General features: G+C 36.7%; 1 protein-coding gene across 4 annotated transcripts in view; it reads left to right on the forward strand.

Annotated features, from left to right (window-relative positions):
• The window catches only part of LOC106868868 (uncharacterized), a 358,699-nt gene extending 344,773 nt beyond the window's left edge, over positions 1-13,926 (forward strand). For all 4 annotated transcript variants that reach the window (XM_014914318.3, XM_014914316.3, XM_052971228.2 and 1 more), the window contains exon 13: positions 13,678-13,926. In XM_014914318.3, coding sequence (XP_014769804.1) covers positions 13,678-13,729 — 52 coding nt within the window. In that variant the 3' untranslated portion in view covers positions 13,730-13,926. The remainder of the gene's footprint in view (positions 1-13,677) is intronic.
• The last annotated feature ends 1,074 nt before the right edge of the window (positions 13,927-15,000 follow it).

The following is a 15,000-nucleotide window of genomic DNA, read 5'->3' on the forward strand; positions in this document are numbered from 1 at the left end:
ACCACTAAGCAGATTGGACTTAGTGTTTTTTTACAAGCCACAAGCACAGGCGAGGTCAGTTTTGGCAATGTTTTTACAGCTGGATCCCCTTCCAAATACCAACCACTTTACAATGTGAACTGGATGCTTTTTAAGTGGCATCTGCACTGACAGGGTCACCGATACATTGCAAGACAAAGAAAAAAAAAATTCTTTTGAGAGGGGAGGGGGAATTAGAGCAGGCGACTTAGTGTCAGATGATGAAAGGTTATAGTGAGACAGAAACAGGTGTCTTGCTGTAGAGGAGGTACAAAGTTACCTGGCCAGAGAGAGAGAGAGAGAGATCAGAAATGAAGACAGAAACAGGTGTGCTGCTGCAAAGGCAATACATGGTTACCTAACCTGAGGGAAGTGCATGAGAAGGAGAGAGAGAGAGAGAGAGAGAGATAGTGGCAAAGTGCTGGGCAAACTCTAAAGGAATGGAGAGCAGGATATAAATGGGATGGTTGAGTAAAGGAGGAGAGAGATATAGATGGTGGCAAGTGCCAAGGTATACTCTTGAGGTTTGAATGTCATAATATAAGTAGCAGAATATTATGAAGAAGTGTGATTAGAGAGTGTGGAAGGGGATGTGGTGAAAACCTGAGTATATATAGAGTCAGAGGTCTACTGGATAGTAATAATACAGAGCAACAGGGCCATAAGAACAGAATTGGGGAGTGAGAGGCAGGCATTATGTATGAAGGAGGAAATGTGAGGAAGAGAAGAGATGTAGAGATGTAGATTGGTTTGTTGGGGTAGGGTGTGTGAAAAGTTTCCTTGTTACATTTGGGTGGAACACATAGGTAGGGGGCTAGCAGATATCAATGATACAGTGAGATAGGGCATGTGGGTGAAACACACAAGTCAGGGTCTAGCAGAGAGCAATGATAGTGGGACAGGGCCAAGAGGACAGGATTGGGGAGTGGGAGGTAAGCATAGTGCATGAAGTGGAAATGTGAAGAAGTGAAGAGATGTAGAGATGTAGTTTGGTTTGTTGTGGTAGAATGGAGGTATCGGAAGTGGAGGACGATATTGCATTTCTGTGGCAGATGGCAGAGCTAGGGTTTGGAGAAGAAGGGGTAAACATCATGCCGATGGCAATATGGTGAAGAGAGACTCATGGGGAGGAGAGAACATCATGGTATGGGGGAAGAGGATTGCACTTAACTAAAACCTTGGACCGGTGGTCTTTCAAAACATTGGCCAAGGCTGGGGCAATGGAGTAACTGCTGCTCGCTACATCAACCAAGTGTTGAGGCCTCCCATTGTGCCATACGTTACCCATCATTGGAATCATATGTTCCAGCACGACAACGCCAGCATCCATACTGCCACGTCGACAACAGACTTCCTCTACAGCTAGATGCCCTTCCTAACGCCAGCCACTCTCAGAGTGTAGTGGGTGCTTTTTACGTGCCACTGGCATGAGGGCCAGTCCGGCGGTACTGGCAACGTCCACACTCAGTGTTTCTTACGTGCCACCTGCACAGGATTCAGTCCAATGTTTTGTTCACATGCCACCGGCACAAGTGCCAGTATATAGAATATATATATATATATATATATATATATATATATATATATATATATCAGGTGCGATGGGTAAATTGTCGCTATTTTATATTTTTAATTTCATGCATGTGCATTGTTTGTTTTTGATTTTGTCAATTACACACTATGGTAGGGTCAGTTGGGCACTGTCTGTGAAAAAAAACAGTACCATGATGCAATTAACTCTGTCAGAAATTTGGAAATGACATGCTGTACTGCTTGGCATTCACACCAGAAGCTCCAGTATGAACAGATGGTGAACACACAGAACAACCGTTGGCTTGCCATTTCTCCAAAACAGGTACCAAGAGTGATAAAAATCAAACATCCTGGTGTTTGGAGAGTGATCACTAGTAATGGTGACGTTGTGCCTCTATCTTCCCACACAGCCTCTGACTCAACACAGAAACCTACATCAAGTGCCTGGAGGTAATAGTGCTGCCCTGGGTCAAGAGGGTGGCTGCTGGAAGATCATATGTCTAGCAAAGGGACTCTACACCATGCCACACAAGCAGGAGAACTCAGTCATGGCTGTCTGACAATTTCTGTGACCATATCACCCCTAACATCTGGCCACCTAACTCCCCAGATTGCAACCCACTTCATTATTATGTATGGGGCGCAGTTGAGCGAGAGACCACCAAAATTCTTTGTAACACCAAAGATGAACTGAAGGCAAGGATTATGGCAGTATTCACCAACTTAAACAAGGTGACCATGCAGAAGAGTTGCAGGAGATTTGAAAATCATCTGGAGACTGTGGTTGAAGCCAATGGCGATTTTATTGACTCAATTCACTCTTTAGTATTTCCAAATATTTTTATGTAATTTTGGTAAATATATCTGTTAAAATGAGATGTCAGTGCTATTTTCATTTTTGTGTAATTTAGGCGACAGTTTATTCACTGCACCCTGTATATATATCTTTTATCTTTCACTTGTCTCAGTCATTAGATTGTGGCCATGCTGGAGCACTGCTATAAAGAATTTTAGCAGAATGAATTGATCCCAGCATTTACTTTTTTTTCTAAGCCTGGTAGTTATTCTGTCCGCTCTCTTTTCCTGAAGTTACAGGGATGTAAGCACACCAACACCAGTTGTCAAGTGGTGGTGGGAGATAACCATATACACAAATACACGAAGATGCACACATATGTGTGTGTGTGTATATATGTATATATATATATATATATATATATATATATATATATATATGGCAGGATTCTTTCAGTTTCCCTCTGCCAAATCCACTCACAAGGCTTGGGTTGGCCCAAGGCTGGAGCAGAAGACATTTGCCCAAGGTGGCATGCAGTGGGACTGAACCCAAGACTATGTAATTGAAAAGCAAACTTTTTACCACATGATAGAAAAACTGTTATTTTCAAAATTTTTGTAAAATTGAAATAGGATGAAGTAGACTCAGTGTAAATAGTTGTACTATACTATTAAGTATAGTGTTTAATATTTTGCATGGAACAGAAGATTTAAACAACTTTAAAAAATAGAGGCATCTGGGTAGGTTCTGGTCAGTCCTTAGGTATAAATTTGTAAGGGAAATTTTAACTCAGTTATTTAAATGTATAAAAGCTGCAAATTTGCTGGCTCTCATATTTAATATGCCTAGAGCATATGTAGATGATTATTTCTGCTTTATTGCAATTCAAAACTTGGCATTAAATTTTACATCCTCTAGGTTAGAAGTGTTCAGTAAGTAACTTCCTTTAATGTAAGAAATCCTCTGTTCTTCCTGTGCAGAAATTTGTCATCATATGTACAAATTATATTTCTACTTTAGCCTATATTCAGTAAATTATTCAAATACTTTCTAGATTTTCCAATTGCTACAGAAACAGACAAGTTCACTATTATATCATTATAATTACATTCTAATTGTGGCACTGTCTAGTACAATATAATATAATTACATAAACTTCCTTTGATATTTGCTGAAAGGTATATTGCAGCATTAAAAGGAAAATTTAAATCGATTCAAGAAAATTAAATTTAATTGGAGAAAACTATTGAATATAGAATAGAATTGTAATTTTTTTGTTTTTTAAGCATCTGTTGAACAAAAAAGTCAAATGATTTTTAAACCTATAATGAAAAGGCAAAATAATAGGAACTATGTAAGGGGACAATCTAATACTAGCATACAATTTTAAAAACTAATCCAGATGGATGAAAACGTTGAAAAATGTCGATGACATAGAGGAGGAAATCACAGTAGTATTTGTTAATCAATTTCTTCTTCACAAGTTACCTTCTGCCTTACCAATACAATCTGAAATATTTTAATTCTTGTATTCAAAGTGTTATATAATAAACTGACTTATCTCATTTCAAATTGAGCATTAAAAGTCTTCTACCCCTTTCAGCTAATTTTGATTATGTTGAATATAATACACTTCCTGTAAGCAAACTGTGTGACTGGAATGATAAAGTCAAAAGGAAGGAAATTAAATTTCTTCTCACTTAGTTGTCGGAGTATTAGATATCATCAGCTAAGAACAACAATGATATTTACTGTATTATTAGAATTATGAAATTACTTACTATAATGATAATATAGTTAATAATATGATTAATGTTTACTCTCAAAATATATATTATTGGTATTTGAGATTTAGCTGAAAATAATTTAAATGTCTGTTGAAATAAAAATATTTATTGTACCTGATTGTCTAGTCTGTGCTTAATACAAGTGAAGTGACTGAGTGGTAGAAGCAGTGAAATGCTAGAATAAATACTTTAGTCTCAAACATCTGGGTTCATTCTAAATGTCAAATAAATTGACTGGACCAGTCAATGAAAGGGCTAATCAACTCTTGTAGGATTTGGACTCAAAATGAGGAGGGCTAAAACTACAGAATTTATTGAGGTGCCCCACTGTTTGCTTGATTGAATATCTAGTACCAAGTTTGTGTTTGATATCAATCAATTTGTCAATATATATTGCATGCAAGTGTCTTAATTTGAGTTAAATGCTCAACTATTTCTCTGGTATCTCCTGGGTAGCTTTACTCTATTGAGTTCAAAGCAGAGGCAAACAAGATGTTCATGCATTTCTCAATCGTATTAAAAACTTAAATGAAATAGTTCCAATGGAAAATCAAAACTAGTTCTTTGAATTTACTTAAGGATTCAGCTTCTTGAGACTAATACCACTTTTCTACACTGATTAATAAAACAGAATTTTCTTCTATGAAAAAAGAAACAAAATTTTTTTACACTTTTAGCTTTTAAATCAATTGCTCACATTACATAGAATACAGCTTCATCCTATTTTGAACCACTTAAACCAGAATCATTAACTCCTCTCCAAACCCAGTATCACTCTTATGCCCTACATGTTCTTCCATTACTACGATGATCGCTAGTTCTTCAGTTTTGCTTCCTACATTTAATGAAAATTCTCTGTTGCATTTGGTATCTCAGCTATAAAATATTTCCTTATCACATTGAACAGGATGTTTAAAGTTCTTTCCCTCTATCAACAATCTGTCAGCATTCTCCATACTGTAGGTTTTTCCATAAACCATCAGATGTCTTTATTAACGATACCAGACATACAGTATTTAGTATATCATATCAATTAATGAGCCTAAACCTTGTTCACAAAATTCATTTACAGGTATATATCTTTTTAACTTTTACTTGATTCAGTCATTAGACTATGGCCATGCTGGGGCACCACCTTGGAGGGTTTTTGTCGAATGAATTGACCCCAGTACTTATTTCTTTTGAAAGCCTGGTACTTATTCTATTGGTATCTTTTGTTGAACTGCTGAGTCACAGGGACATCACCAGCACTGATTGTCAAGTTGTGTGGGAGACAAACACAGACACAAAAACATGCATGCACACACACACACACACACACACACACATACACACACACACACACACACACACACACACACACATACATACATGATGGGCTTCTTCCAGTTTCTGTCTACCAGACCCACTCACAAGGCTTTGGTCAACTTGAGACTTTAGTAGAAGACACTACCTAGCAGTGAGACTGAACCTGGAACCATATGGTTGGGAAACAAGCTTCTTACCACACAGGCATGCCTCTACCTATGTGTAATGATGATCAACTATTTTTCCCATATTTTTCCCATATTTAATAGGTATATTCTGTTCTTAGATTTTGTTGAATATTGGAAGTTTTAATAATAAGCAGTAACTTTTCTCAATGTTGAACTGGAACATTAGACAGAGCTGCAAGATATATCTGTGGCTGATACATATTACATCTCAACTAAAATAATTTTAATTCATTTGGTTTTACAAATAAAACTTTTAATACTTGCAAGTATCACATCATTTTTTTTCTATATAAGTTTATGAATGCTTTTTATGTAAAATTTATGTACATATGTGTGCGTGTAATTTTTAATTCAAATTTAGTGTTAGCTAGAAACTGTTTATTGTGTAGCACCTAAAAAAACAGTTGCAAAAATAAAAAAAGGAAAGATGCAGAAGACTTACTAATGAGTTTTATACTTTTACACTTGTTCTTTGATTCTCTTTATCATTGGTTTTAATATGGGGATTTAAAATTCAGATGAAAAATGGCAATATGATAAATGCTTTGAGCTGTTTCATGAAAAGAGGAATTGGTACTTTGAAACTGCTAGACCTTTCATATCTGATACTCCCCTTGTGGAGACCTCAAACATTGTCATAACAGTATCCTATAAAAATTAGAGCTTTTTCAGGTCAATAAATATTTTAGTTCTGATCAGTTACTGACAAACATGAAATGTAATCCACACTGAAGTACTGCTTAACCCTTTGGCTACCAACCTGCCTGCCTGAGACCACCTCTGGGTCTTGGACACAAATTGTTTTAAAGAGCTCAAGAGTCAAACCTTCCATCATAATTTCATGTTATCTTATATTTTAAACACCAACTTAATAATCCTTTCTACTAAAGGCTCAAGACCTGAAATTTTGTGGGAGGAGACAAGTTGATTACATTGACCCCAGTGTTTCACTGGTACATAATTTATGGACCCCAAAAGGATGAAAGGCAAAGTCGACCTCGGCAGAATTTGAACTGAGAATGTAAAGAAGAATGAAATGCTACCAAGCATTTTGCCTGGCATGCTAACAGTTCTGCCAGCTTGCCACCTTCCAAACACCAATTTAATACTGATTTCAAATTTTGGCACAAGGCCAGCAATTTCAGGGGAGAGGGGTAAGTTGATTATGGTGGCCCTAATACTCAACTGGAATCATTTTACTGAACTCAGAACGTGAAGACAGATGAAATACTGCTAAACACCTCATTCTTCATGCTAATGATTCAACGAGCTTGCCACCTTAAAAACATCAGCTTAATAATGATAACTATATTTTACTAAATTCTTCATTATTTTCAAACAAAGGCAGCTTATTTCAACAAAAATATGGTAACAAACGAGATAAATACCTGAGATTGTTCTGTTGCTATGTACACAAAATTTGTAAACCACAAAATCACATCCCAAGGAAGGTCATTTAGATTGTTGGCAAATATTCATTTACGAATACATTACAACCACTGGCTCACAAGTGTGCTTTTTCTTCTCACCTCCTTTTTGTCATATTACAATGATTCTTATTTCTTTGGTTTAGAAAGCCCAAACCCATCAAACACAGCTGTTCATTCATTTGATTCTTGCATCATTTCTCCTGTAAGATCCAACGTTCTCAGATATTCCATTTCATTTATTCTGTTGCTGATTTTGTGGGGTTTGGTACCCTTTACCATCATCTCAGAGCTCTCTTTCCCCCAGAATATATCATCCATCTGCATTACATTTCCACACAAATTTAATTATTCCCCCCTTCATTCATCAACTAATATCTCTGCACACATGCTACTTTCATAATTCATTTGTACTTAAAAATCTACATTATTATTGTTGTTTAACACACCCATGATCAAAATCTGAGGATCTTCTTAGATATAAGTTTATCCTAAGCTACACTATCCAATATGTCCTTCCTTTTTTTTTTTTTTCCTAAAGGTGCTAGAGTGTAATGTGGAAAGGATTTGGCTGCTATTTCTTGTAGATCAAGTGACTACATTGAGGTGCTTCCAGTTTTGTAAATTGATATGGTACATCCAACAGGCCATTATCAGCTCATTTCCCTCCAATTGATGCTTGTCTTCTCTATTATCATCTATATTTCACTACCATTCAGTCCTTGCATATACCATATATAATTTGTCATTTACTCAGACAGGAAAACTCTTTATCGACAACAAAGATGATAATTTCCTTGACTTAGTCTATTTACTCTCTTTGATATTAGACTTTTCATAAATCTACCAACCAGTATTAATTATATAACCTAATCTGAATGACTTAATTGCAACTGCAAGTGAACCATCCGAGCTGCCTTCATTTTAAAGTTAATTGAGCTATGAACTACTTCTGAGAATCAGGCACATCAAAAATTCTCATTCACTGCCAAACTATTAATGTTTTGAGAATGAATAATACCCGACTTGCATTAGTTATGCTGACACAAAATTAACTATTGTTTTTCATGCGGATCACTTCTCTGAATTATGTATTCTTGAAACACTTCTATTTTCTTACAACAACCAATATATAATCTTGTACCCTTATTTTGTGTTATGATTTTTCTTCATAACTTTGACACAAATAATGAATATTATTGCTTACTGATGAGTAAGTTTTCTTGCTGCAAAATTAAATAGTATTTTTATCACTGTCTAAAGTTTTTTCCTCACTGCATAATTATCTTTCGTCAACTTTTTAATAATCCTTGCTTTAGATATATCAACACTAGCTTACCTATTGCCAATATTTTCCTTGCATTTTTACTTTCTGATTTGTCCGTGTTCAATTCCTAGTCACTCTATTATCTATTAGGAATTGAGTTTTCTGTTGTCTATCACTAAGCAGTTCTTCACTCTTTTCTCTGTTGACTTTTATGCCTTTCAATCATAGGCCACTCTTCCATGTTTTAAACATTTTATTTATCTCTCAAAAGATTCTAAAATGTGAAGTTAGTCAGCAATATATAAACGTTCTTAGGAACATGTAAGACTACACTGCAGAATATCCTCAATTTGATCTTGCGGATATAACCTGAACTGCTTTTATGGGCTGGGCACCTACACTTAATCTTATCTGTGTTTGGCATACAACAGAATTGTGAAACCTGTCATAGACCTCACCAGATGAACCAATAAAAAGTTGAGCTGTTTACATTTGGTTAAGAATTTTATTTTCTTGACTGACTGACTATATCTCTGAGATACTAGTGGTGAGACAAAAAAAATCGAAGGCACAGGTGTGGCTGTGTGATAAGAAGTTCCTTCTCAACCATATGGTTCTGTGTTCAGTCCCACTGCATGGTACGTTGGGCAAGTGTCTTCTACTATTACCTTGGCCTGGCTAAAGCCTGTCATATATGTGCATGTATGTGTGTGTGTGTGTGTCACACTTGACAACTGATGTTGGTGTATTTATGTCGCCATAACTTAGTGGTTCGACAAAAGAGACTGATAGAATAAGTCCTAGGGTTGATTTCTTTGACTAAAACCTTTTAAGGCGGTGCTCCAGCATAGCCACAGTCAAATGACTGAAACATAAAAGAATAAAGGTCTTTCCCAAGCCATAAGCTCATAAGGCCAGTTTCTTCGATCCTGTGACATTAGACAGGATTCAGATAATCAATCAGATCCCAGTGTAAGCTCGTTTATCTCTTATTAATTTTCTCCATATTTTTTCTCAATTATTTTATTTTTGTTTTTGTTGTTTATTGTATATTTTATTTGTTCCAACCCTATGGGTATATTTGACCAAGTCTTTGGTACATAAACCTTTATGATTAATTCATTTTACTCTATTTAATATTTTGATTTTACTAAACTTTACCTAAAATTCTTTTGTATTTATTGACTTATTCTTGCTTCTATAGTAAGTCCCATATATGGTCATTATAGTATTTGTAGATGGTGGAAGTCTGTGAAACATATATAATGTGAAAACTTGCTTATTATAGCAGAGTCTGATGTTTGACTTGCCATGATATGTTCTGATGTGTAGTCTGTTCATTACATTACAGCACAAATACATATATATATAACTGTGTGTGTGTGTGTATATATGTATATATATATATATATATATATATATATATATATATATATATATATATATATATATATATATATAAGGGGATATAGCATCATACAACGTGGAAGATAATTGGAGATTTCTGCGGGACAACCTGTTGAAAGCCACCGACCAGATTTGTGGGTGGTGTAAGGTCCCCTCCTGACCCAGAGTAACGTGGTGGTGGAACAAGGAGGTAGACAGGGCTATTAGACAAAAGAAACAGGCTTGGAAGGACTGGAAGAACGGTGGTAGCAGGGAATTGTACCAATGTGCCAGAAGGGAGGCTAGGCGACAGGTTTATTTAGCCAGAGGGGAAGCAGATAAGAAAAGATTTGCCAATGTTCTGTGCCGTGAGGACCAAAGACTCGAGGTATTTCATGTTGCAAGACAGTGTAGGAGAGAGAATAGTGATGTTGTAGGAGAGAAATGTGTTCGCATGGATGATGGTACGCTTGCACTAAATGAGGATGCAAAGAAAGAGGTCTGGAGATGCCACTACGATAGATTGCTTAATAAAGAGAATGAATGGGAGGAAGAGAGCCTGCCGTATGTCGACCCAATAGAGGGACCAGCTATCCGAGTTGATAGTACCAGGGTAGATAAAGCAATTAAGAGTATGAAGACCAGGAAAGCCCCCGGCCCATCAGGAATCACTGCAGAGATGCTCAAAATATCTGGCAGTGTTGGCTATAGCCTAGTCACCCGTATTACGAACCAGGTTATACACGAAGGAGTCATACCCAATGACTGGTGTAGCAGCATCATAGTCAACTGCTACAAAGGTAAAGGTGACGCTTTAGATACAAATAATTACAGAGGCATCAAGCTGTTAGATCAGGTTATGAAAGTTACAGAGAGGGTCATAGCCCAACTAATTAGGGAGCGAATCAATTTAGATGAGATGCAGTTTGGGTTCGTGCCAGGTAAAAGCACTACTGATGCCTTATTTCTAGTGAGACAGCTGCAGGAGAAATACCTAGCTAAGGATAAACCTCTGTACCTGGCTTTCGTTGACATGGAGAAAGCCTTTGACAGGGTCCCCCAATCCCTTATCCGGTGGTCAATGAGGAAACTTAGGATAGAAGAATGGTTAGTGAGAGCTGTGCGAGCCATGTACAGAGATGCTGCCAGTAAGGTGAGGGTTGGAAATGAGTACAGCAATGAATTCCGGGTAGAGGTAGGAGTCCACCAAGGTTCCGTCCTCAGCCCCTCTTATTTATCATAGTCCTCCAGGCAATCACAGAGGAGTTCAAGACAGGTTGCCCCTGGGAGCTCCTCTATGCTAATGACCTTGCCCTAATTGCGGAGTCACTATCAGAACTAGAGGAGAAGTTTCAGGTGTGGAAGCAAGGTCTAGAATTGAAGGGCCTTAGAGTCAACCCAGCTAAAACCAAAATCCTAATAAGTAGGAAGGTAGATAAAGCACAAACCCCTTCAGGTAGATGGCCCTGCTCAGTATGTAGAAAAGGAGTAGGCAGTAACTCTATAAGATGTACCCGGTGCAAGCTATTGACACATAAGAGGTGCAGCAACATCAAAGGCAGGTTAACTAGCAAGTTAGTTTTTGTTTGTGGCAGATGTTCAGGTGCAATAAAGACTGTAAACAAACAGGAAACAACTTCTATCTCATTCCAGGGTGAAAAACTAGAGGTAGTCGATAGCTTCCGCTATCTGGGCGACCAAGTTAGTAGTGGGGGTGGGTGCGCTGAAAGTGTAGCTGCTAGAATAAGAATAGCCTGGGCAAAGTTTAGAGAGCTCTTACCCCTGCTGGCGACAAAGGGACTCTCACTCAGAGTAAAAGGCAGACTGTATGACGCATGCGTACGAACAGCCATGCTACATGGCAGTGAAACATGGGCTGTAACTGCTGAGGACATACGTAAGCTCGCAAGGAATGAAGCCAGTATGCTCCGTTGCATGTGTAATGTCAATGTGAATACCTGTCAGAGTGTAAGTATCTTGAGAGAAAAGCTGAACATTAGAAGCATCAGTTGTGGCGTGCAAGAGAGACGATTGCGCTGGTATGGACATGTGGTGAGAATGGATGAGGATAGCTGCGTGAAAAAGTGCCACACCCTAACAGTTGAGGGAACCCGTGGAAGAGGTAGGCCCAGGAAGACCTGGGCTGAGGTGGTGAGGCAAGACCTTCGAACATTGGGCCTCACCGAGGCGATGACTACTGACCGAGACCTTTGGAAATGTGCTGTGCGTGAGAAGACCCGGCAAGCCAAGATCGTTGCCAGTGCCCCTGGACTGGCTCTTGTGCGGGTGGCACATGAGATGCACCATTTTGAGCGTGGCCGTTGCCAGTACCGCCTGACTGGCTCCCGTAGGATTTTCGAGTGAGATCGTTGCCAGTGCCCCTGGACTGGCTTGTGCGGGTGGCACATAAAAGACACCATTTCGAGTGTGGCCGTTTTCGTGCGGGTGACACGTAAAAGCACCCACTACACTCTCTGAGTGGTTGGCGTTAGGAAGGGCATCCAGCTGTAGAAACTCTGCCAAATTAGATTGAAGCCTGGTGTTGCCATCCGGTTTCACCAGTCCTCAGTCAAATCGTCCAACCCATGCTAGCATGGAAAGCGGACGTTAAACGACGATGATGATGATGATATATATATATATATATATATATATATATATATATATGCCCACACACATAAATGCACATACACAAACTCATACACACACACAGGGTTACCCAGGGTTTTGCATCCATAAAGCTCTTAGCTTTAAATATATCTTGTCAGACCATAATGAAGTGTGCTTCTCTTTCAGATTTGTGATTTACTGATGATATATATATATGTGTGTGTGGGTGTGTTTATGTATATATATATATATATATATATATATATAATAGCACAAATGGGCTGAGAATTACTTCAACTGTAGTGAACCTCAGCCCATTTATGTTATTATTTATACTACACTATACTCAGAACTCTTCTGTATTGGATGGATCTTGAGCCTAATGTGGACTGTGGAGTGTATGCTGGAATATACCCTTGTGTGATTTTACATATGCTATGAGTATATTTAGTCTGTACATATGAATGTATACATATACATAACTGGAAGGACAAATATGTATGTACACTAGTATGTGAGTGTCCATATACACACTGTTGATACATGGGTATGTGGTTATTCACTCTACCTTGATCTCCTTATTAAAATATCGCAAGGTGGTGTGCTGGCAGAATCGTTAGCATGCTGGATGAAATGCTTAACATTATTTCACCCATCGCTAAGTTCTGAGTCCATATTTCACTGAGGTTGACTTTGCCTTTCATCCTTTTGGGGTTGATAAATTAAGTACCAGTGAAACACTGGGATCGATGTAATTGACTAGTCCCCTCCCCACAAATTTTAAGGCCTTGTGCCTTCAGTAGAAAGGATTATTAAAATACTTCGAGTCTATTGGATCATGCAAATAATTATATGTATGTGTGTGTGTGTGTGTGTATCTATATTCTTTTATTCTTTTACTTTTTACAGTCATTTCACTGTGGTCATGCTGGAGCACATATATTTATAATGAATAAGTGAAACAGAAAATGGAGTTCACAAGAGTATTTATTCATCACAATCTTTTTGACTCATTGGACCCTTGTGGGTGGGATACTGTACAACTGGTTGTGTTGCATCCTCCAGCATACTACTAACTGTATACCCAAAGTCCAAATAATTACTTATATGTATATTTATATATATATATGTTGGATTATGTAGTATTGTTGATGTAACCAGATACATATTACGAAACAGCTGTCAACAAATGGAATAAACATCTGTTCTCTCACTTTTCTTATCTCATCACTTATATATATATATCTATATATAATGATATTAATAACAATTTCTTTCTTGTTTTAAACAATGTTTCATGTTCCTTCTTTACATTTATATCTCACTAACTCATACTTCTTATTTATGTTTGTTACAGATGGGTGGAAGCTTTGAAGAAATCTATTGGAAGATGGATCAGAGTGCTTTGAAAATGCTTACATTAACAATCCATTGAAAAGAAAACTGCTTCATTATGCTGAGGACACTTTAACTTTTATTTCCCTCTTGTACCAACCATTAGCTTATTATTCTTCATACACGAACATCAACCATTGATATCATTGTCAAAGATTTTCTATCTACATGCATACACATATGTTGTTTTAGATATATAAAGCTTCAAAAATATTGAAATCACTCTCTAAAGAGAATCATATGCTCCAAGAACACACGCATAGTTTTGGGTAACTTTTAGATTCTCCTTCCATTAGTGCACTTTGTAGTGGATCCAACCATTTATATATGTCAGCTTTAAACAAAGACAACCCATACCTGGATTCAAAGCTTTATATCTACATACATACATACATACACACACACGCATGCATGCACACACTCATATGTATATGAACTTATATATATATATATATATATATATATGTATGTATGAATATGTATGTATGGATACTTATATATGTATGAATGTGTGTATGTATATATATATATATATATATATATATATGAATATATATGTATGGGCATATATATATATGTGTGTATATAAATATGAATATATATATGTATATGCATATATGTGTGTGTGTGTGTGTATATATATATGTATGTATCTAAGTATATATATGTATATATATTTATGTTTGTGTGTATATATATATATATATATATATTAACACAACCCCACTATTTACTGACTTATATATATATATATATATATATATATATATATATATATATATATGTGTGTGTGTGTGTGTGTGCGTGTCTGTACTGCCATAGGAAAATACTTCTTTCATCTATCTACAAATGTACATATTCACCCAAATATCACAAACATATAGACGTTTCTCCTGTGGTATACATGAGGTTTCCATTTTCTGCAGGATTACCTCTCGGCACATTGCCTCTTCCATTCCTCATTGCAATTCATATAAGCTCTCCTCTCCCCTGTGACCAATTTAGACAATGCTTTGAAGCATGCATGTGTTACTGTTATTAGAGATGTTCTAATATTTGTACAAACATCACTCAGATTATTAGAAACTTTTCTCAGAGTTCTTAAAACTAAAGGTGATTACAGAAAATATTATCATTGGAACTTCTCAGTTAAACATTAAATTGTAAAATACTGTGTGTGAGTATGTGTGTGCACATACTATATATATATATATATATATATATATATATATATATATATATATACACACATATATATATACATATATTTATATACATTATATAT

The sequence above is a fragment of the Octopus bimaculoides genome, chromosome 10 (assembly GCF_046866305.1).
Source record: "Octopus bimaculoides isolate indiv1 chromosome 10, ASM4686630v1, whole genome shotgun sequence".
In the NCBI taxonomy this organism is placed as follows: Eukaryota; Metazoa; Mollusca; class Cephalopoda; order Octopoda; family Octopodidae; genus Octopus; species Octopus bimaculoides.